Source organism: Pseudophryne corroboree, chromosome 3 (genome assembly GCF_028390025.1).
Source record: "Pseudophryne corroboree isolate aPseCor3 chromosome 3, aPseCor3.hap2, whole genome shotgun sequence".
NCBI lineage: Eukaryota > Metazoa > Chordata > Amphibia > Anura > Myobatrachidae > Pseudophryne > Pseudophryne corroboree.
The window spans coordinates 517,329,953-517,351,493 of record NC_086446.1 but is presented as its reverse complement, the minus strand read 5'-3'; the positions used below and the strand labels follow the sequence as shown (position 1 = coordinate 517,351,493).

General features: G+C 46.0%; 1 protein-coding gene across 1 annotated transcript in view; it reads right to left on the bottom strand.

The window, feature by feature from the left end:
* The window catches only part of ENDOV (endonuclease V), a 283,144-nt gene that overhangs the window by 143,307 nt on the left and 118,296 nt on the right, over positions 1 to 21,541 (bottom strand). Inside the window, exons 4-5 of the mRNA XM_063963217.1 lie at positions 9,455 to 9,494; positions 5,172 to 5,284 (exon numbers count right to left, since the gene is read on the bottom strand). Of these exons, the coding sequence (XP_063819287.1) occupies positions 5,172 to 5,284; positions 9,455 to 9,494 (153 nt within the window). The remainder of the gene's footprint in view (positions 1 to 5,171; positions 5,285 to 9,454; positions 9,495 to 21,541) is intronic.

Here is a 21,541-nt window from a genome sequence, read left to right as displayed (position 1 = left end):
CGTGTGGGAGTGTAAAGGGAGATAAGGTCAGAGATGTAGATGAGAGAGGAATGGGTCAGGGCTTTGTAAGTGAGTGTGAGAAGCTTGAAATGGATTCTGAAAGGGAAGGGGGGGCCAGTGAAGGTCTTGTAAGAGAGGAGAGGTGGACGTAGTGTGTTTGGTGAGGAAAATTAGCCTGGCAGCAGCATTGAGGATAGAATGGAGTGGAGAGAGGTATTTGTCAGGAATGCCAGTCAGGAGGAGATTACAGTAGTCCAGTCTGGAGATGACCAGTGAGTGGATAAGAATCTTAGTAGCATCCTGGGTCAGAAAGGGTCTGATCCTGGAAATATTTTTTATATGAAAACGGCAGGTTTGCAGGAGGTGCTGAATGTGTGGTTTGAAGGAGAGGGAGGAGTCAAGGATTACGCAAAGACAGCACACTTGGGAGCTAGAGGAGATAGTAGTGCCATCAATAGATAATGAGATTGTAGGAGGTGAGGTTATGCAGGAAGGAGGGAAGATGATCAGCTCAGTCTTAGACATGTTAAGTTTAAGAAAGCGCTGGGACATCCAAACAGAGATAGGAGAGAGACAGTTGGAGATACGAGTGAGGAGAGCAGGGGAGAGGTCTGGAGAGGAAAGATAGATTTGAGTGTCATCAGCATAGAGATGATATTGGAAACCAAAAGAACTAATGAGCTTACCTAGTGAGGATGTATAGAGAGAGAAAAGAAGAGGACCAAGGACAGAACCTTGGGGTACACCTACAGTTAGTTAAAGTGAGGGGGAGGTGGAGTCAGGAGAGAAGACAGAGAATGAACAGTCAGAGAGGTAGGAAGACAGCCAAGATAGGGCAGTATCACACAGACCAATGGAGTGAAGGATTTGCAGTAGAAGAGGGTGGTCCACAGTATCAAAAGCAGCAGAGAGATCAAGAAGAATAAGTAGAGAGTAGTGTCCCTTAGATTTAGCAGCATGGAGGTCATTGCATACTTTTGTAAGGGCAGTTTCAGTGGAGTGGAGAGGATGGAAGCCAGACTGGAATGGGTCAAGCAGTGAGTGTGAGGAAAGAAAGGAAGTAAGGTGGTTGTAGACAATACGCTCAAGGAGTCTGGAGGCAAAAGGGAGAAAAGAGATGGGTCGGTAGTTGGAGAGTGTTTGGATCACGGGTAGGTTTTTTAAGAATAGGAGAGATGAGTGCCTGCTTGAAGGCAGAGGGGACAGTGCCTGATGAGAGGGAGAGATTGAGAAGGTGGGAAAGATGAGAACAGGCTGAAGGAGAGAGGTAGTTTAGGAGGAGGGAGGGGATAGGGTCAAGTGGGGAGGTGGGGAGGGGACAGGACTGAATGAGGGCCATGATGCATGGGAGAAAGATGTCAGAGTTGGTGAGAGGGATGGGGAGGGGTGGTAAAGGATGGGAGGAGGCTGGTTGCTGATGGTCTGGTGTGATGTGATTTCCTGATGTACGAGTCAATTTTGGATGTGAAGTGGCAAAGTCAAGAGCAAAGTGAGGAAGGGAGACGAGGTGGAGGTGGGCAGAGGAGTGAGCTGCGAGTGGCAAAGAGGCGCCGGGGGTTGGAAGACTGGGAGGAGATTAGGTTCTTGAGGTATGACTGAGCAAGAGAAAGGGCAGCACTGAAGGATGAGAGCATAAGTTTGAAATGGAGGAAGTCTGCCTTAAAGTGTGATTTCCTCCAGTGTCACTCGGCAATCCGTAAGCATTTTTGCAGCTATCTGGTGCATTTGGTGTGCCAAGGTTGAGGTGTTGCGAGGGCGAATAGTGGTTGGTGGAGCAACAGAGTCAAGAGCAGAAAGTAAGGGATGCATTGTATATGGAAGTGGCTTGTCCAGGGTATGAGAGAGAGAGAATAGGAGAGAGGAGTGGGTCAAACAGGGAGAAAAGGAATGTGGTGTCAATAGCATCAACGTTACATTTAGTGATGGTAGACTTAGGAGGTACAGATGGGGAAGCAGAGAGAGATAGGGTAAAGGAGAGCAGGTGGTGGTCAGATTGGGGAAATGGGGAGTTGGTAAAGTCAGAAATATCACAATGGTGAATGAAGACCAGATCCAGTGAGCTCCCATTCACATGGGAGGGTGAGGAGGTCCACTGGAAGAGACCAAGTGAAGAGGTGAGGAGTTTAGAGGCAGGGGATTGTGTGGGGATATTGATAGGGATGTTGAAATCGCCTAGGATAATGGAGGGAATGTCAGAAGAGAGGAAGTGAGGAAGCCTGGAAGCAAAGTTGTCGATTAATTTGGAGGCAATGCCAGGGGGGCGGTAAATGACAGCTACTCTAAGATGGACTGGTTGGAAGAGGCGTATAGTATGGACCTCAAATGTAGAGAATGTAACGGATTGTTCTGGTGGTATAAGTTGATAGGAGTAACTAGAAGGTAAAAGGACCCCAACACCACACCCATGACGACCCCCAGGTCGGTGTGTGTGTGTGTGTGTGTGTGTGTGTGTGTGTGTGTGTGTGTGTGTGTGTGTGTGAATGTGAGGCCCCCAGCAAAGAGAGCAGCAGGAGAAGTAGTGTCAGAGGGAGTAATCCAGGTTTCAGTAATGGCTAGTAGGTGCAGGGAGTTGGAAATGAAAAGGTCATGAGTGGGGACCAGTTTGTTACAAATAGATTTGGCATTCCAGTGGGCACAGGATAGAGGGTATGAGTTTGTGGGAGAGATGTGAATGAGATTATCAGGGTTGCTGTAGCGATGAGGTGAAATTAACTTTGAGGGCAGGGATGATGAGAGAGTAGTGATGGTTTGGGTGCCTGAGCTAGGAGGGGAAACTGCAGGAGGTGGGCAGGGAGGGAGTTCAGTGTAATGTGGATGGGGGTGGTGACAGGGAAGAGAGGGAGGGAGCAGGGCTGAGTTGTGGGGTAGGAGGACCATGGGGCAGAGGTGAGTGAAAGTGGGGTAACAGGAAAGGAGGGGAAAGGAAACAGAGGAATGGAGGGGAGACAGAGGAGGTGTAGAAAACTGGGGGGGGGGGGGGGGGGAGGATAAAGGGAGCAAGATACATGATTAGGTAGACACTGAGTGATGTGGGGAGTATAAGAAAACCTTGACATAGTGTTAAGTAGGTAAATAGGTTGGTGGAAACTGGAAGTAGGAGTGGAAGCTGTAAGGGAATCAGAGCAGAAAAATTGCAGGTGAGAAAAGCAGTGTATGCTCAATGGGTGTAGCTTTAGTTTGAAGTAAATCAAAAGGGTAGATAAAGTGGGTGCAGAAATGTATTTGGACTGTAAGAAATGAGAGGATTGCGAGAGGGTTAAAAAGCAATGGTAATTCTGTAAGGTTTTTTAAGTGTTTGTAGGTAAAATTGCATTGGTGCAGCTGTGCATAAAAAACTAATTCCAAAAATACAGATACAAGCATTTGTTGGTGGATGGTTTTTGAAATGTCCAAGTCAGGTAGCTCCGTGCTATTTAATCAGATGCAGCAATCAGGAGGTGAGTGATATGAGGAGTAAGTGACTCACATTTGTTATTAGTTCTTCAGTTTTCTATGTTTTGTTAGATTGGTGTGCTTCTGTTTTCATTCTTTTTCACTTCGATTGAATGCTGATGGAACGCTGCTGTTATGCGTCAATTTTATCACACTTTGATAAAAATGCACACTTCGAGAATAAATGCACAGCCAACTGGCTTCGCACAGCCTACAGGATAGAACTACCAGTATCAGCCTGGCCTATAGAAGTATAATGCACCAGAATATGTTGTTAGTTGCTACAGGATCCTCACATCACTACTGTGGAGGTCTTAGGGACCGCTTCAAAGGTGGAAGAAGAAGCACCCGCAGCTGCATCTATTGGCGCTCGCCCATCTGAGACTTTATGCAAATGCCTCTATAAAGTCCTTTCTGTGCACCCACTATCAGCGTCTGTACACACAGCAATACTGATTACTGTGCCCTTAGATGCCACCATCAGTTACACAATAAAACTTGCACCAGTCCTTTGGAGGCGCAGTTTTCACTGTCCATGTATGGCCTCCTATGTCAGCGGCCGAGCGTCTGTGTATGCAACCACTTTCACCGGCAAGCCCGCAGAACTCACATAACACACCCAGTCCATTTGTGAGCTGTAAAACACAATCTAATATACAGGAACTTCTTTCTGTAAGGGAGAAAACCAGTTGAAGTAATGGCCTAGTAAAACTTGTTGCGACCACTGGGACTAATATATGTTTGTACGTACTGGGAGATTATCAGGCAATGGAGCGCACCAATGCGTATGCGCCATGGTGCCGAAGCGATCTTGCTCAAAATGTGGATTTCATGGAAAAGTGATTGAAAGGAACTGACCGTTTGGAGGTGTTAACAGAGAGTTTACGGGGAGTGGTTGGAAAAATGCAGGAGTGCCATGGTCGTTTTTGGGGTGTATACACAATTGCGGGTGAGTTTGCGATGGTTCTGGTGTGCGTCTCTCCTCATTTCTGGGCGACAATTCTGTAGCCTAGAAAATCGCAATTGCATTTGCCTAAAAACCATGAATTAGGCTCACAGTACAACCTAGCCATATGCTGGCTGTGATAATATTTTCCATGGAGATAGCATGGGTTGGGTACTGGATACTGGCAATCAGGATCCCGGCGGTCAGAATCACGACGCCAGGATCCCGATCACCAGAATGCTGGCAGGGGGGTGAGCACAATGAAGCCCCTTGCGGACTTGGTGGCTCGCTGCGCTCACCACAGGTTCTGTTGCCACTATGGGTGTGGTGGACACCCAGGAGTGGGAGTAGCTGTGGCGGTGCTGCCGGCATTCTGGTGGTCGGTATGCCGGCATTGGTATTCTGACCACCGGAATTCCGACTGCCTGGATCCTCACTACATCCTGATAGCATATAGGAGGAAAAGCATCAACAAAAGTAGTATCTATTAGTATAATGACACAGAGCACTGCTAGACCATTGGAATCTTCATGTGGACCTGGCAAAATTGGGGTAAGATCAGGAGGTAAAATTCAATTTTAAATATGATTTTGGAGTAGTTTATATTTAAACAAAAATAACCTTGGTAGGATTCTGAAATGGTAACATAAATGGTTGGCTCCAAAACCTTACGTCTTTAAGTAAAGTTACAATTGCAGTGTATTATCAGAAGAAATTGTATACATTTTAGATAAGGAATACAACATTGTTCCATATTTTGACCAATATGTAGAGAAATCTGCTCTGCAATTACTTGTTCTTTATGTGCATCATCATTGCTTAGGCCATCCACTTGGAGCAAGTTCTTTGCAACACCAACGGTAGGAATGCCAGTGAGGATCCCAAGGTGACATGCTACTCCGAAACCTGCAGATTAATACATAGAAAATGCATGTCAAGTAACATAGAATGATGTATGTGATAATGATAACATTAATATTTATTTATATACATATATGTTAAGGTTGTAAAATAGGCAATGATATAATGGGTAGAGAGTGCAGAAGTTTGGGTACTTGAACCCTTTCACTGCTGAGGCTTTTTTTCACCTCTGTGCTGGGTCTAATTTGTTACATTTGGGTATGTCACATTTGAATATCAATATCATTCATTTCATATGCTGTAAATGCACATTATACCTTGTTCTTTACACTTACAATTTTCCATAACAGCAAAAACCTAAATTCTATTTATAACTTTTCAGAACAAAAAAAGGGGCACTTTGTTTTTTTCCAAAAACAAGACAGGATGAGATGAAATCAATAAAAAACTTGAACCTTACAAGATACAGCCAGAGTGTAAAGGGAGGGCTAGCAGAGTCCCTCAATTGACTCAGAGAAAAGTATTTGATGTACAGTACTGTGTAAGTATAAAAGCATGTTTTCATCATCATCATCTAAATGGGGGATAATGGGACTGTCCCAAAACTTCCCCTATGAGGGACGTTTGCTGTGTGCAACACTTTTCATCCAAAACTAGTGTATTTTGAAGAAAAAAGAATGAACCGGTAAAATGTTGTTAATGCATAAACAGAAGACCAGGGGAATCAGCTGAAGCATTATCCAATCGGGTCAATGAGTTCTCACATTTTCAGAAACAAAATTCCTTCCTCCACTGAAAGCATGATGAACAACTGAAGTCATTCACCCAGCAGTATTCTACCTAGGCTCAGGCCAACCTTTCTAGTGGGTATACTAGAAGGTCTTGGGTCCGAAAACATTTGTTGGAGAGAGCACACTGCATACTCAATCTCCTCTTTCTGTCTGGGCATCAGGACCGAGAGTAGCCACCTCCGACCTGGCAAGTGTGCTACTACGCATGCATGGTTCTCCACACGTTCTTCTACTACCACCAGCATCCCAGTGTGAAGGATGTGTCCCTTCTAACGGAGACTGTATACTATATTCAGAGACCCGAAATACCACTGTGTCACTACCGCTATGCATCTTACACATCCCGCTGACCAGTGTGTGTGTGTGTGTGTGCCTAGGCTCACAACAACACAACTCGCAGAATTAACCCTATATGCTCCCGACTACCACTGAAGATATTGCAAACTGTACCTATCGCTGTTTGACCCTATGTTATTCGGCAACTGCTTTCTACAAGTTAATATATCAATCCCTGATTAAGTAATCTGCTGACCTCTATAATCATCATAGGAATTAACAATAGGCTTGACAACATCCAGCAAGCCCAAGGTTCCTTTCACTTCCAAAGATCTACCATGGCCTAAGGTTGGAATTGTAAAATCTTAATTAACTGTAATGTAAACAACAGTTCTGGCCTGATAGAAGGGTTTACTTCTAAGAACAGCTCTGTCTTCATGATAATAATGATTTGCAAGATAGAGCCTTATGTTCTGAAAATATCCACCCTGTAGAGAGTTCTCTTCCAAAGAAATTTCGAGTTCACTGATTCCAAGAGTTCAAGAAGAGCGTGTTGTAAGGCTGTTAAGATTACGTTTAGATCCCAAGGGGCTAGAGGATCACTCCTTGCAAAAAAAAAAAAGTCTGTACTGCTGGGAAAGCACCAGTTTCTTCTGGGACATGAACCTTTAAAGACCTTGGTGCATACTGGATGTATAAAAAAAATCTTGGATGTGTGCCAATTTTTCTCAATGTACATCGTCCTGTCATTATTTTAATATTTTCTTCACAGATGGACTACAGGTGTCAGTAGACCTTTAATGTCGGGCTTGTTGTTTCACAAGTGCCTACATGCTGGGCTGACTAATTTGGGGCTGGTTTTATGCTATGGCAGGTGGACCCCATGCTGTGCGTCTCCCTGCTTTAGCATAAGCTCAGTGTTGGTTATGGGATAACCAGGGGGTACCCACACCCCGGTCATTACCCAGGTGTCCAGCACCAGAACGGGCACAGGGGTCTGGGACTTGCTTTTTTTGAGGGGGAACCCACACATTTTCCTTTTAGTTTAACCCTTTCTTTACTTTTAACTGTAACAAAGCCTGCACAGATCATACAGGTGATTCCTACTGTGGTCTATGTAAACCATACTATTTAATTCTTCTACACTGATGTGATTTTTGTCTGCTTTCTAGGGTTCTTAGTAAAGCAGTGATTTCTATTGTGGTAAACCATACAACGTTTGGTCCGATGGTCTAATGCCATCTAAAGTCTTGTTTGACATGTGATTTCCTGACTGTATTACCTTTAGTAAATATTCAATTTGCAAAATTGATGTGATATTGCAGAAGAACAACAAATCTCCCAAAACTGAATTTTAGTAAAGTTGCCCTTTTACACCTCCTAACCATGCAAAAAAGGGTAAGAAGTTTCAGGCTCGTGTCAGAATCTAAAAGTGCCCAAACCCCTGCTGAGCCCCCTGTACCAATGTACCCAGTGTCCCTGAGAGAATTATGGAAAAATAAGAATTAATAGGCACTGCAACTTTAGGGCATTGGTTTATGTTTTCCAGGTCACCCAGCTGGTGCACAGGTGTATTCATTACTCACTGACACATTTAATAAGACCCACAGGTGGAGCAAATTATTTGACTTGCAATCCTGTGAGGAGACCTGGAAAACATGAACTGTTGGGGGTACTTGAGGACCACGTTTGAGAACCACTGCGTTATGGCACAGAGAAAAAAAGATATGCACAATGGATTATAGCCCTGTCCCAGCCCATTAATGCAAACTGGTTGATAAGGTATTTTAAGAACAGATGAATTGAATGTAGAATGACTGAGTGGATAATTAATATTCATTTGGTTTTTGGCAGGGAGAGAGAACAGTAATGAAAGTGCAAGGAGCTGTTTAATATACTGTAGTTCTCCACAGAGCTTATGTGTATGTGCTGACTTTTATGAAATCACAGAACCACTGAAGAGTAAATATATGAAAACAGAATCTGCTCTAGCAGCTACAATGTAAAAAATACAAAATAAAGGTGGTTAAATATGTACAGGCTCATACAATATTTCTGTATTTTTGTAAGCAAACACATAGAAAAAAAACACAAATTTGCAACCATGTCAGCCTAACCTTGCACATATTCTGATAATTGGGCAGCACGGATGATGTAATGGTTAGCATTACTGCATAACAGCACTGAGGTCATGGGTTTGATTCCCACTATACCCTAACTGTGTGAAATATGTATATTCCACACAGTTCTGGTGTGGGTTTCCTACGGGTACTCCGGTTTCTTCCTACAATCCAAAAATATAGGTAAATTGGCTTCCAAAAAATAAAAATAAAAAAGAACCCTAGCGTGAACATATGTACCTGTGGTAGGGAATATAGACTGTAAGCTCCACTGGGGCAGGGACTGATGTGAATGGCCAAATATTCTCTGTAAAGCACTGCGGAATATGTGTACGCTATATAAATTTGCCTCAACCTTTGAACAGTCTAATGCAGTGATGAGGAACCTTTGGCACTCCAGCTGTTGTTCAACTACACATCCCACCATGCCCTGCTACGGTTTTTCTATTTGGCTATGCTAAACCTGTAGCAGGGCATGCTGGGATGTGTAGTTCAACAACAGCTGGAGTGCCAAAGGTTCCCCATCACTGGTCTAATGCAATAGTTCCCAAACCTTCTTGAATCCTGATGCCCTAGACTACAGTATTAGAATTTGTCCCAAGGCCAAAAGATTAGGGTAGATAAATTCAGCAAAAATTATTAATTGTGCTTCCCTGTCATCCGTATGTTCAGTTATGTGGTGTGGAGAGGGTTGTGCTGGTGTTTGTCCACATATCTTGGACTGGCAACCACCAGCATTGGTTATGCCTATCATTTACCATAATTAATTTGATTTGGTCCTGGATCACCATACTTTGACACCTAGATTGGTAACCACTGGTCTAATGCTTTTAATTATGATAGGTTGGCTCTAGTCCCGCCAATTTCAAAAACTCTCTTACACAATGACATCACTGAGAGAAAACACAACAGGTGCTCACACACAATGACATCACTGAGAGAAAACACAACAGGTGCTCACACTTGGGTGAAATGTACCAAACATGCAAGTTTTAGACTAATAGTATCCATGTAGATTAATGAGTTACCCCTATGATGCAGGATTCCATTACCATCCACCAGAAGCACCTGGAAGACAAATAGATTTGCTGTTAAATAAAGTAAAATATGAGCTAAACCATTTCTATGAAGATAGTTAAACTAGTGTTTTTAAGTACTGATTTCAATTCATCTATGAGTAACACTAGCTTTTTAAAGTAGACTATAACAATAGAGTGCCTGATATCTCACAAATAGATAGATGCAGAGCTGGAGTCATATATGCCCAAAAAGGAAGTTCTACAAATAGTATATATAGAATAGTCTTTACGCCATATACTTGGGTGTACACATCTTACGATGCACCCAACTCTGCATCAGAAGAATATGCACCAGATTTACATCAAGATACATACACTAAATACATTTATAAACACAACTAGGTTACAAGTACAATAATAGTTTTGTAACTGGCACAAGTCATCCTGTACATTTTTTTATATTAATACACAATAAAAGTTATGTTTTAATGCAGCATGCACACAATTCTGAATTCCCCTTCTACTTCTATTAGCATTGTACAAACTAACATTCTCTCAAGCCATCATAAGGGGATACAGTCAAAATGCCAGCGGTCGGGATCCCGGTGTTCAGGAGACCAGTGTTCGGAATCCTGACAGCCGCCCCCAATTCCCACTCGGTTGGTGGGTCCATGCCGCCAACCGAGTGGGAATAGAACCTGTGGCAAGCACAGCTAACCTGCAAGGGGCCTCGCTGCTGGTATTCCGGCAGATGGGATGCCGCTATCGGGATAATCACTGCCGGAATCAGGTCAGCTGGTATATTATACCGGATCCATCATAAGACCTATGGGTCTATTACATTTATTTTTTATTAAAATTCATGAATGGAGTCAAGGTTTTCTACTAACACACTGTGTGTACCATGTGTGGATCTGAAAGATATAATGCTACTGAAAGACTTTATACATAGGGGGTTATTCAGAGTTGGTTGCAAATTTAGCTATTTTAGCTAAATGTGCAACCACCCAACACAGGGCAATGCCGCCCAGCATGTGCCACACTGCCCCACAATGCGATTGCAATTCAATTGCGATCACATCACAACAACCTCAAATAGAGGTTGACCCTGCTTACCCAGCATGGCTTAAAGGTAAAGTAAGACAAATGTGCATCTTAGGGGGCGTGGCTTGGCTGGCTAATAAGGCAGACGTGCAGCAGAGGAGCTCCTGCCGAGTCCCCTGTATAAAAGGACTTATCTGCACGACTACACCGACTGTGCCCTTGTAAGCCATATCCCCGTCTTGTCCAAGTGCCCGGAATCAGTAGGTTTAGGTCGCAGAGCCGCGAGACGGGTTTTTCCATCTCTGCAGGTTGCGGCCTGGCTGCCAAACCCAAGTCGGGGATGTCTGTTGCCTACAGCCTGCTGGGTCCCTGAGGGATAGGTGACTGGACCGGAGGACCTTCTCCTGGCCGCTATGTGACCTCCCCCTATGCCCTGGTGCAGTGCCCGGCTTCCTCCCAGCACTGCATCGAGAAGACGCTGCCGCAGCCGAACGCGTCGTGGACTAGTGAGCGGCCCGTTAAGGTGACCTCTCGCTAGAGTGAGAGGGTGGCAGCCATTTTGGGGAAAGCAGTTGGAGAGGTGGCTGAACACTGGAAGGTGGGTGCAGGGGGGCTGCAGTCCGGGGAGCCTGCTTCTGCCTTAAGCTGTACTCTTATGAGGTGAGCACAGGCAAAGAAACAACACACTTGGGATGCTCCCATCTCCCCTCTTTCCTAATCTTAGCTCTGCTGCTTTGTCCCCAGTTTCAGTTTGGCATGAAGGGATACAGAGCTATATAACCTCCTTCTCACACTTATATGCACATATCTTTCCAGCAGCTCTGGAAGGAATATCTACACTCCCTACAGCAGCCTGTGTTAAATATCTACTGAGACTACAGGTAAAAACTCTCAACTGGATAAACAGAGGATACTCCCTGCATGTGAGAGCAGACTCTGGAGAGCTCTCATCCCTTTCTTTCTGTCACAAGATAATAATGGGGTACTCATGGGCTCAGACTTGTCTCCTATGACTTTAACTTTTCCGGTCCCGCAAATTCGCTGTGTAGTGGATTACTATAACTGCCTGGACTTTGGACTTCCCAGTCCCTTTGAGACATTTATTCGGCTGTCGATCTGTGTTAATTGAAAATATTAGTGTGTGCCCACTCTAGAAACTCCCTCGATGCCGCACTGTCTGTTACCTAATAATGCTGCCCTGAACACCTTATTTACCAACCCAGAGCTTACATTTCTATCAGTGGGAATTCTGGTAATAATCTTCTACCACCTATAACTACTAAATACAGAAAATATCTTGTGGTATTATGAGCCGTATTGTGCCGAAAGCTAAGAAAAAGGGGCCTCAGGAAATCTTACCACTTCCTTCGCCAAGAAAAGCAGCTCAACTCCATCTCCTAATAGCCCTTCTCAGCCACCTGAGATGGATCAATCATTGTCACCCGCTACTAGGGGAGATATTCAGAACCTTCAGGCTCTTATTACAGACCTTAAGGACTCTTACCACTGTGCTACAAAAAAGCTGTAGGAAAACTCAAAGCAGACATGACAGAACTTTCATCCCGTACCACTTTGATTGAAACTCGAGTAGAAAAGGTCCAGGAAGTCCAAGAACATATCGGCAACGACATGAACTATTTCTATACCGAATTGGATGTCATAAGGGACAAAAACGAAGATTTGGAAAATCGGGAGGGGCATAACAATCATTGTGTATGCAACGTTCTGGGAACAGTAGCCCCCAGTGATCTAGAGCCGTACCTCCTTCAATTGTTCACTCATCTTCTCCAGTCAGAGGATACCTCTACTTTTCAAATTGAGAGGGTCCATAGTGCCTTACGACGCAGACCAAAGGACACTGAGCCTCCCGGGGATGTAATTATTAAATTGCTTTCCTTCAAGATCAAGAACCTGATACAATCAATGGTCCGGGAGGTCCTGAAACCTGCCCGGGTATCGGTTCATCAGTGCATTCACCTACTGGGGAAGATGGTTGCCTCCTACGAGGCTCTACAGCATGGAAGATTTCATGCACGGCCCTTCCAATTGGATCTCCTGGACAAATGGTCGGGATTTCATCTTCATATGCACCAGCGGATTCACCTGTCGCCGAAAGCCAGAGGGCCGCAGGTTCAGGATCCTCTACTTGAAGGATCGAAGCTCCAAATCTTTTAGGATCTAGCCCCTTCAACTATAGCGAAGCACAGGGACCTGCGCTCGGTGACCTCACTGCTGAGAGAAAGTGGATATAAATATAAATGGGGATTTCCGTTCCACCTTCAAGTGGAAATTAAGGGTAAACCCTATAACATGAGGACCCCAGATGAAAGAAAGGATCTTCTCCACAAACTGAATCTTAACTTTTCCTTTGGTCTCTACCGCCAAGAAACTCACGGTCAGGACTCTCTGTCCTAAAGCATTCTCTATACAGACGTATTTGATTGTCTTCTGTTATTTCCTGTCATAGGTTGTACGTTATGTTATGAACCACAGATTGATATCAAGTTTCCCTGGTATGTATTTACTAAGTTTCTTTACACATTGTGTTCTGAATTGTTTTAGTAATTCACCTTACTTAACACTACTATCTTTTTAATATTGATGTTTACTTTGGTTACCAATAATGGCCACAAATTTTTCAGATGCAATGGAGCATACTTGCTCTGGGTGGGAAATGTTGGCTCATCGCCAAGCCTCACCACCCCCAATTTTAGGGATTATTGCATTTATAGTTGTATACTCAATTTTGTGACTCAGGTTAATCCTCCAACTACTGAATCCAACCCTCTAGCTCTCCCTTTTTTTCTAGTATTATGATCTGGGGCATGTTTCTGGATGGAGGGTTATGCAAGCCCAGCAATCCTCAAGTCTCCTGCATACTAAAAGCTTCACCTTTAGCAGCTACCTTTCATAGGTGGATTAAGTCCACCCAGTACCCAGATGCCCCCAGGTCTTAATGTGGACAAGGAAACTATTGGAGGCTGGGCAAGTGCAAGGAATATGCTGGAGTAGACACCCACCTGGCTCAGAGTGGGTTAAAGCTGGACAGATAGGCACACACTAGACAAGGACTGGACAAAACTGGACTGGCAAGTACTGGTAAACAGGAGTATAACACACAGTGGGATCAGGACTGGATAAGACAAGACTGGACTGGCAGGTACTGGTAAATAGCAGGAGTATAACACACAGTGGGATCAGGACTGGATAAGACAAGACTGGACTGGCAGGTACTGGTAAATAGCAGGAGAATAACACACACAGTGGGATCAGGACTGGATAAGACAAGACTGGACTGGCAGGTACTGAAAAATAGCAGAAGTATAACATACAGTGGGATCAAGACTGGATAAGACACATATCAACTGGTAAATAAATGATAAGGAATGCTCTGAACTAGCAGTGGTTGCTACTGGCAACAACAGAAATGCATGACAATAGAATACAGACTAGGAAAGCAGAACAGACCTACAAACAACAGAGAATGCTCCAGGCCAGTGGAAGTTACTCCTGGCAACCGCAGTACCAACACAAGGGAGCAGAGAAGACTGAGACAAGGAATTGTTCAGAGAACAGAGTAATAGGACTATGACAATGTACACAGATAAACAGGCCAGAGAGAGACTGTAGTGGAATGGAACTGTGGAAATAGAGACACAGGTGGCGGTATGTGTAAAACAGCTGTATGTAAATGAAATTAAACTGGCTAACAGAAAGACCAAGATACAGACAAGAGAAAGAACAAGTATGGTGTGGAGAAATCCCCACTGCAGCTAAAGCCAAGACAGACAGGAACCAGACAGGACTGGGTCTGGCAAGGACACTTTAGCACAGGATCTTACAGGACAAGAACATAAAACAGACAGCCAAATGCTTCCGTGGCAAACAGGATCTATAACCAGCAGGGAGTAAGGTGCTGAATGGTTATATAATGGGAGTACTAACCAATGACAAGGTTCAGTGCAGACAAGCTCCCTTTACTTACTAACTCAGTGCAAATGTGTTGCTGCACATCCACTAGGCTCCTGACTTTAAGAAACCACATGCTGGAGTAAGGCATCTCCCAACAGGTGTACTGCTACAGCAATTAAGCAGACAGAATAGAGCTGCAATTAAATTGACAGAACAAGTAATACACTGCTCAAAAAAATAGAGGGAACACTTAAACAACACAATGTTACTCCAAGTCAATCACACTTCTGTGAAATCAAACTGTCCACTTAGGAAGCAACACTGATTGACAATCAATTTCACATGCTGTTGTGCAAATGGAATAGACAACAGGTGGAAATTATAGGCAATTAGCAAGACACCCCCAATAAAGGAGTTGTTCTGCAGGTGGTGACTGTCACGATCCAGGTAATTCCTTATCAGTATTTACCTTCCAAATGTCTCCTGAGACTGTCCCAGTGTTCCAAGCCTGGATTCCATCTGCACTGTCTGTGTGCAGGACGCTGCATCTCATTGTCTCTAATCTCCTTACTGTGATTCTGGCAGCATCAGGGTTAAGTTTCACATGCAAGTTACAAACAGTCTTTCACTCCAAATTCAAACATGGGCGCAGCCATGTTTGCTTTCATCACATGTTGCTTTTCAGCCTATCAGCTGCACTCTGGTTTCTACCTAATTACCCAGCAGCTGCACTCTAGACTCTGCTTAATCAGCCAGCCAATCCCTGTTTCCCAGCTGGTATAAATATCTTGTTCCTGGGCTGGAAAGTTGGTCAGTGCTTCAATTGTCTTCAGTGATCCCAGTGTGCAGTCCTCCTATGGACTTTCTCTGCAGTACAGCCTGACTCTGCAGTGTCTCATCATTGCATCCTGTGACTGGCAGTTACCGACACCAGCTTCCAGCAGTGCTCTGCCCTGCCAGTAACCATCGGTGTTCCACCATCGATCTGCAGTGACCATCGGTGTTCCGCCATCGATCCCAAGTCACCATCGGTGTTCCGCCATCGATCCCAAGTCACCATCGGTGTTCCGCCATCGATCCCAAGTCTTCATCGGTGTTCCGCCATCGATCCCAAGTCTTCATCGGTGTTCCGCCATCGATCCCAAGTCTTCATCGGTGTTCCGCCATCGATCCCAAGTCTCCATCGGTGTTCCGCCATCGATCCCAAGTCTCCATCGGTGTTCCGCCATCGATCCCAAGTCTCCATCGGTGTTCCGCCATCGATCCCAAGTCTCCATCGGTGTTCCGCCATCGATCCCAAGTCTCCATCGGTGTTCCGCCATCGATCCCAAGTCTCCATCGGTGTTCCGCCATCGATCCCAAGTCTCCATCGGTGCTCCGCCATCGATCCCAAGTCTCCATCGGTGCTCCGCCATCGATCCCAAGTCTCCATTGGTGCTCCGCCATCGATCCCAAGTCACCATCAGTGTTCCGTCATCGATCCCAAGTATTTCTCTGAACTGTGATTCCTGTTACCTGTACCAAGTCATCCGTATTCCTCTGAACTGTGTTTAATAAACCTTTGAACTTTCCTTCGTTGTCTTGGTCACGCCTTCGGGCATTTGTTCTAAAGGTTCCCTGCTTGTCTAAGAACCCTGTACTGCCTCCCAGGTACACATATACCTCAGCCCCTACAACTGAGGCTTCCCCCTGGTCAGCACCAGCCCTCAGTTGTGACAGTAAGCACTGACCTCATGGATCCGGCCGGAGACCAGGTCCAAGCGACCATGCCGATGCAAGAACTTGCAGCCTGCCTTGAACGTCAGGAGACTGCACAGGGCCATGTGATCCGCTGTCTCCAGGACCTCTCCTCTCGGCTGGATGGAATACAAGTAACCCTCCGTGGTTCAGGGGCGTCCAGTGTGCCGACTGCAGTACCTTTGGTGGTATCCCCACCCACCATTCCTGCTCCTTGTCTCCATTTACCGACACCTGCCAAGTTTGATGGTTCCCCAAAAGCCTGTCGGGGTTTCCTAAATCAGTGTGAGATATATTTCGAGGCACAACATGGCAGTTTCCCAACTGACCGCACCAAGGTTGCTTACATAAGCTCCCTCCTCAGTGGCTCCGCCCTCGATTGGGCATCACCTCTATGGGAGAAGTCTGATGCCCTGCTCTCTTCATATGCAGTCTTCGTGGCAACCTTCCGGTGCATCTTTGATGAACCAGGTCGTGTGACCTCAGCCTCCTCTGATATCCTCCGGCTACGTCAGGGGACACAAACAGTCGGTAAATATCTGGTACAGTACCAGATCCTAGTGTCCGAACTTTCCTCAGCCCAAGGAAGGGCGTCTGTGTCTACAGCCCAAGAAGGGGCGTCTGTGTCTAAAGCCCAAGAAGGGACGTCTGTGTCTACAGCCCAAGAAGGGGCGTTCGTTTCTGCAACCCCAGGAGGGGTATCCAATGTTCAAGCTCTAGTAGGGGCATATGAGTCTTCTCAAAAAGGAGTTTCTGATCTGTCAGCCCCAGGAGGGGTGCTGGAGAAAACAACCCTGAGAGAGGTGTCTGATTCGTCAACCCCAGGAGGGGTCACCAAAGTTTCAGCCCCAAGGGAAGTATCCAGAGCCAAGTTCCCAGATGGAAATTTTTGTGCTACAGATGCAGTTATGAACTCCTGTTTGCCGTCTTCAGAGAGCACCACCCTGTTGGCATCCAGCATGGACCAGGTCCAGGATGGTCTAACTGAACACTCAGATACCACTCATTCCGGTTCTAACCGGATTCTGACTCTTTCAGTTCCAGCTGATTCTACAGTCTCCAAACTCAATCCTGTCCTATCCGTCGGCCCAAAGTCTCCGCCGGTCTCAGCCGGTTCAAGTTTGTCTGGACTCAATCTGGTCTCGTCCATAGGTCCAGTACAGTCTCATCTGGTTCCAGCCAGTTCAAGTTCATCAGGATTCAATCTAGATTCTTCCGTTTGTTCAGGTAAACAATTTATAAGAAGTGTCCTGGGGCCACTCCTAAAGGAGGGGGTGCTGTCACGATCCAGGTAATTCCTTATCAGTATTTACCTTCCAAATGTCTCCTGAGACTGTCCCAGTGTTCCAAGCCTGGATTCCATCTGCACTGTCTGTGTGCAGGATGCTGCATCTCATTGTCTCTAATCTCCTTACTGTGATTCTGGCAGCATCAGGGTTAAGTTTCACATGCAAGTTACAAACAGTCTTTCCCTCCAAATTCAAACATGGGCGCAGCCATGTTTGCTTTTATCACATGTTGCTTTTCAGCCTATCAGCTGCACTCTGGTTTCTACCTAATTACCCAGCAGCTGCACTCTAGACTCTGCTTAATCAGCCAGCCAATCCCTGTTTCCCAGCTGGTATAAATATCTTGTTCCTGGGCTGGAAAGTTGGTCAGTGCTTCAATTGTCTTCAGTGATCCCAGTGTGCAGTACTCCCATGGACTTTCTCTGCAGTACAGCCTGACTCTGCAGTGTCTCATCATTGCATCCTGTGACTGGCAGTTACCGACACCAGCTTCCAGCAGTGCTCTGCCCTGCCAGTAACCATCGGTGTTCCACCATCGATCTCCAGTGACCATCGGTGTTCCGCCATCGATCCCAAGTCACCATCGGTGTTCCGCCATCGATCCCAAGTCTTCATCGGTGTTCCGCCATCGATCCCAAGTCTTCATCGGTGTTCCGCCATCGATCCCAAGTCTTCATCGGTGTTCCGCCATCGATCCCAAGTCTTCATCGGTGTTCCGCCATCGATCCCAAGTCTCCATCGGTGTTCCGCCATCGATCCCAAGTCTCCATCGGTGTTCCGCCATCGATCCCAAGTCTCCATCGGTGTTCCGCCATCGATCCCAAGTCTCCATCGGTGTTCCGCCATCGATCCCAAGTCTCCATCGGTGCTCCGCCATCGATCCCAAGTCTCCATCGGTGCTCCGCCATCGATCCCAAGTCACCATCGGTGTTCCGTCATCGATCCCAAGTATTTCTCTGAACTGTGATTCCTGTTACCTGTACCAAGTCATCCGTATTCCTCTGAACTGTGTTTAATAAACCTTTGAACTTTCCTTCGTTGTCTTGGTCACGCCTTCGGGCATTTGTTCTAAAGGTTCCCTGCTTGTCTAAGAACCCTGTACTGCCTCCCAGTTACACATATACCTCAGCCCCTACAACTGAGGCTTCCCCCTGGTCAGCACCAGCCCTCAGTTGTGACAGTGACCACAGACCACTTCTCAGCTCCTATGCTTTCTGGCTGATGTTTTGGTCACTTTTGAAAGCTGGCGGTGCTTTCACTCTAGTGGTAGCATGAGACGGAGTCTACAACCCACACAAGTGGCTCAGGTAGTGCAGCTCATCCAGGATGGCACATCAATGCGAGCTGTGGCAAGAAGGTTTGCTGTGTCTGTCAGCGTAGTGTCCAGAGCATGGAGGAGCTACCAGGAGACAGGCCAGTACATCAGGAGACGTGGAGGAGGCCATAGGAGGGCAACAACCCAGCAGCAGGACCGCTACCTCCGCCTTAGTGCAAGGAGGAACAGGAAGAGCACTGCCAGAGCCCTGCAAAATGACCTCCAGCAAGCCACAAATGTACATGTGTCTACTCAAACGATCAGAAACAGACTCCATGAGGGTGGTATGAGGGCCCAACGTCCACAGGTGGGGGTTGTGCTTACAGCCCAACACCGTGCAGGACGTTTGGCATTTGCCAGAGAACACCAAGATTGGCAAATTCGCCACTGGCGCCCTGTGCTCTTCACAGATGAAAGCAGGTTCTCACTGAGCACAAGTGACAGACGTGACAGAGTCTGGAGACGCCAAGGAGAACGTTCTGCTGCCTGCAACATCCTCCAGCATGACCGGTTTGGCAGTGGGTCAGTAATGGTGTGGGGTGGCATTTCTTTGGGGGGCCGCACAGCCCTCCATGTGCTCACCAGAGTTAGCCTGACTGCCATTAGGTACCGAGATGGGATCCTCAGACCCCTTGTGAGACCATATGCTGGTGCGGTTGGCCCTGGGTTCCTCCTAATGCAAGACACTGCTAGACCTCATGTGGCTGGAGTGTGTCAGCAGTTCCTGCAAGACGAAGGCATTGATGCTATGGACGCCCGTTCCCCAGACCTGAATCCAATTGAGCACATCTGGGACATCATGTCTCGCTCCATCCACCAACACACCACAGACTGTCCAGGAGTTAGAGGATGCTTTAGTCCAAGTCTGGGAGGAGATCCCTCAAGAGACAATCCGCCACCTCATCAGGAGCATGCCCAGGCATTGTAGGGAGGTCATACAGGCACGCTGAGGCCCCACACACTACTGAGCCTCATTTTGACTTGTTTTAAGGACATTACATCAAAGTCGGATCAGCCTGTAGTGTGTTTTTCCACTTTAATTTTGAGTGTGACTCCAAATCCAGACCTCCATGGGTTAATAAATTTGATTTCCATTGATAATTTTTGTGTGATTTTGTTGTCAGCACATTCAACTATGTAAAGAACAAAGTATTTAATAAGAATATTTCATTCAGATCTAGGATGTGTTATTTTAGTGTTCCCTTTATTTTTTTGAGTAGTGTCGTTAGAGCTCATTTGCGGTAGTAGTCAGCCATACTTTTTGGTTGTACTCACTACTTCCCTCCCTCCCATACTCCATTTTAGTTTTTATCTGTGATTTTATCTTCTTAGTGGAGTACAGACCCCTCCCCTCTTTTTTCCCCTCTTCTTCTCCCCATTAACACTAAGGGCCTTAACACTCCACAGATGCGCTCTCACTTGTTCCACTTCATGAAACGCCTTCGGGGCGATTGTATTTTTCTTCAGGAAACTCACCTCAAAGCAGGGAGTCATCCCTCGTTAGCTTCCAAACACTACCGAATGTATACTACTCTAAACAATGTAAATAAAAACTAAATGGAGTGGCCATCATGCTCCGTTCCACATTCTCGTTTGTATTGTCTGACTCCAAAAGTGACCCTGAGGGTTGAGTTCTTATTCTTAAGGGTAAGTTGGGACATGAGGAGGTGACCCTAGCTAATATTTATGCCCCTAATTTGGGCCATTCCCAGTTTTTTCAACACGTTTTTTCATATCCTCTCTGAATTTAGAAACGGTAAAACGCTTATAGGTGGAGATTTTAATACAGTCCAACTCCCATCGTTAGACAAATCAGATACTCATAATGAGAGGTCCCAAATCCCAGGCTCTGCGTCTCTACGTAAACACATGGCCGTGGCTGGTCTATTTAATGTCTGGAGATCCCTTCATTCCTCAGTACGGGACTACACTTTCTATTCTAACCCCATGACTCCTAACCCCGTATTGACCTCTTTCTTGGTTGTGCTTCCCTATCTCAAACAGCGATTCACTCCTCCATTTACCCTTATTCATGGTCTGACCACTCCATACTAGCAGCTTCTTTTGGGCTCTTAGAGTTCACCTCGGGTAGGCCCTCATAGAGACTAAACGAAACTCTCCTAAAACTTCCCTAGTTTCAGGATATGGTAAAAGAACGTCTGCAGGAATATTTCCTCTTTAACTCCTCTGAGGATACACCTGTCCCCATAGTTTGGGTGTTACGTTCACTGTACTCAGTACTCAGGGAACAGGGTGGACAGGCTCCAAGTACAGGAACGTAATGCTGCAGTAGGAACGGAGTTTAGCAGCAACCCCTACAGAAACCCTGACTCCGTTGTTCCACCCGCGTGGTCAGTCTACGCCTGCGAGACTATGTTTGCTTGGGCCCACGGCAGCCGTGTTTGAAGGGCGGATTATGTCTGCTCAACTTAGATGTGTCTGCTCAACTTAGATGCCCCATGGTCTTAGTTGGAGACAAGGCGTAAACTGAGACGGGGCGAGAACAAGGGGAACTTCTAACTAAACAGAAACCCGAGTTAGGGGCAACTACTGAACTCAAACAAAAGTATGTGCGGCTCAGCTGCCAAGACAAATAACAACAAAAGACAATGCTGCCCACACGCCTACATGACACCGTCGTATACCGGCGAGGACAGCCAAAGCAGAGACCTCCGCAGGAAACACCAAAGGAAAATAACAGAAAGATACGGCCAAGGCCGCAAGGTGCGGCAAAGCCGCCACTCACAACACTGGTGCTAATACAGGCAGGTGAACGGAAACCCCGAAGCCGCAGGTAGA